The sequence below is a fragment of the Cyprinodon variegatus genome, unplaced genomic scaffold (assembly GCF_000732505.1).
Source record: "Cyprinodon variegatus isolate N-32 unplaced genomic scaffold, C_variegatus-1.0 Scaffold1485, whole genome shotgun sequence".
NCBI classification, from domain to species: Eukaryota; Metazoa; Chordata; class Actinopteri; order Cyprinodontiformes; family Cyprinodontidae; genus Cyprinodon; species Cyprinodon variegatus.
In genome coordinates this window covers 136,214-138,580 of record NW_015151938.1, presented here as the reverse complement: position 1 = coordinate 138,580, position 2,367 = coordinate 136,214, and the positions used below count along the sequence as shown (strand labels likewise).

At 39.8% G+C, this 2,367-nt stretch overlaps 1 protein-coding gene across 1 annotated transcript in view; it reads right to left on the bottom strand.

Moving 5' to 3' along the window:
• Window positions 1–1,812, bottom strand: part of LOC107103597 (cytochrome P450 2K1-like) — a 7,705-nt gene extending 5,893 nt beyond the window's left edge. Inside the window, exons 1-3 of the mRNA XM_015403368.1 lie at window positions 1,552–1,812; window positions 254–416; window positions 24–173 (exon numbers count right to left, since the gene is read on the bottom strand). Of these exons, the coding sequence (XP_015258854.1) occupies window positions 24–173; window positions 254–416; window positions 1,552–1,755 (517 nt within the window). The 5' untranslated portion in view covers window positions 1,756–1,812. The remainder of the gene's footprint in view (window positions 1–23; window positions 174–253; window positions 417–1,551) is intronic.
• Window positions 1,813–2,367: the final 555 nt, after the last annotated feature.

Sequence of the window (2,367 nt, the reverse complement as noted above, 5' to 3'; positions counted from 1 at the left end):
ATGGTACAGATTATAGACTTTACCTTTGAAATTCTTAAAAACCTCAATGAGGTGCTGACACTCCTCGATTATTTTATCTTCACAAGCCTTTTTGCCCATTCCAAAGTCCCTTAGGTTTGTCAAAGCAAAGCGTCGCATTTCTCTCCAAGAGTCCCCGTTTGCCCATAAAACCCCTAGAACAAAATAAGAAATAGCATTTGACTTAGATTCCAATAAACAGATTACACTCTAAGTTACAGCAAGCTTTCCTCACCGTGCCCTTTGTTGAATTCATTAAAAAGTGGAAAGGTTTGCCGTTCTCCAAACTCCTCACCAGGCTGAACAAGAGCCTCCTTGACTGTTTTGTATCCCGCCAGAACCACCACTTTTTGTGGTCCAAGATAGACAGTGAAGACGGAACCAAACTCCTTGGATAACTAACAATACAAACATGAATAATGTTTCAATCATTGAAAAAACAATTACAGAATCAAAATGAGGAATATAATGGTGCTTTCCTTTGGACTTAAAACTCTTTAAGTACGAGAGCCCCTGAAGTCCAGATTCTGAGAAATGTTGAAATAAGGCAATATCCCCGAGTATACGTCAACTCGTGGCTTCGTTTGGATTCACCCGTTTTATGGTGGAAGTTTAGAATTGTGAGATTTGCAGAGAAAGGAGGGGTTTGAACTTCTCTGTACATCCATTTCACCCATTGAACTATTGTTATTCATCTATGACAATGTTAACTCGGTTTTGCATTCTATGATCCCTTTAAGGTCAAATAGAAAGGAGTGCTTCCATCTTCCAGGTCCCTGAGTAAAGCTCTAGAATCAGCTCACGCAGTCCACTGGATCTTTCGATAAAGCTCAGCAGACCGTCTTGCCAACCAGCAGTCTACAGACTGACCAACTTCATCTATCTCCAATCCACCACCAGTTTCAGGCCTTGGAGGAAACAAACCTGTTCTTTACTCCTGTTCATGCCAATCAAAATTCAGCGCTATGTTTTCTGCCGAGGTCTGAGCGCAAAAGACTAAGTAATTGTATCAATAAATTTCTTCTAGTTGTCTTTTCTCTCCGTGTGAGTTTTTAGATCGAACTGCGAAACAAACAAATCTGCTTGAGTGCTTTGATGGATATGCATTGCTCTGTTATTCTGAACCACTGCTGCTCCCCAAATGTTTAGATTTCTGGTATCCACCGTTTGAGGTGTAAACCGACCAGTTTTTGAAACTGTTCTGATGTTTTCTCTGTTTACATCTCATCACCACACCCTTTACTGAGATCACAACTAGGGCTGGGCATTAAAAGGCATCTGCTGTGTCATATAACAAAATGCAATTTTCCCATCGCTGGGGCACTCAGTTTTGGTCACATTACATTTAAAAAGAGAAGGACACGGACATATTAACTGCAGCTGGTATTAATAAACTTAAAGTGGGTTTGCCTCAACACTGAAGGGAAGAGTTGTAAATATCATGTGGATTGTGCATCCATGCATACGTGTACAAATAAAGAACATTAATGGAAATTTTCATTTAAAATACTGAATATCATTTGACCTTCTTACCTCCAGTAAAGATTTATATAGTCTGCTGAGGTCAAGTTGCAGAAGGTTTCCAATCACAGGAAGGGGTCTTGGTCCCGGTGGATCCTTTCCATGTTTTTCAGGGCTAAACCTGGAGGATGAAATTAAATACACCAACAGAAGTACTAGAAGAGCCACCAACAAAGTGGCTGAGTGGGACTGGAGCAAAACATCCAGAATCCCCATGACTTTGACAAGTATCTAGATGTACTAGTTCTGAGAGTGAAAGTGACTGAGCGGTTCAAAAGAAACCAGACAGTTTAAATAGCAGAGAATCAGCCCAGCCCAGTTCAGCTGAACAAATAGAATTACATTAAAGAAAGTAAATGATTAATTTAAAACCGGTACTGTACTGTGTCAAAGTTGATTCCTGATTTCACAATTCTTTATGAGTCAACCACATATATACTGACCTTTTTCACACTGATTGTTTTGGTGAACTGCCAGGAAGCCACTCCCCTCTGCCGATCCCCTCTGCTTCTAGTTTCTGCTCTGCCTGCTGGAGATGGGAACCAGTTGGACTTAATCTCATTCAATTAAAGAGTGTACTTTTGGTGTGGCTGACCTCTCACTCTTGTTTGAGGAAGCAGCACAGCATGCAAGCCAAACAGTTATGGTAGAACATGCAAAGTGCAAACTGTGCAAAAGGTTACTAAGAAGAACTATGAAGGACAGCCGGTAAGCTGATTACAGCTGCTTATTCACATGGACTGACTCTGATTATCTGGTTGATTGTTTGATATTATTAAAAGGAAAAAAAATAATTATATATATATATATATATATATATATATATAA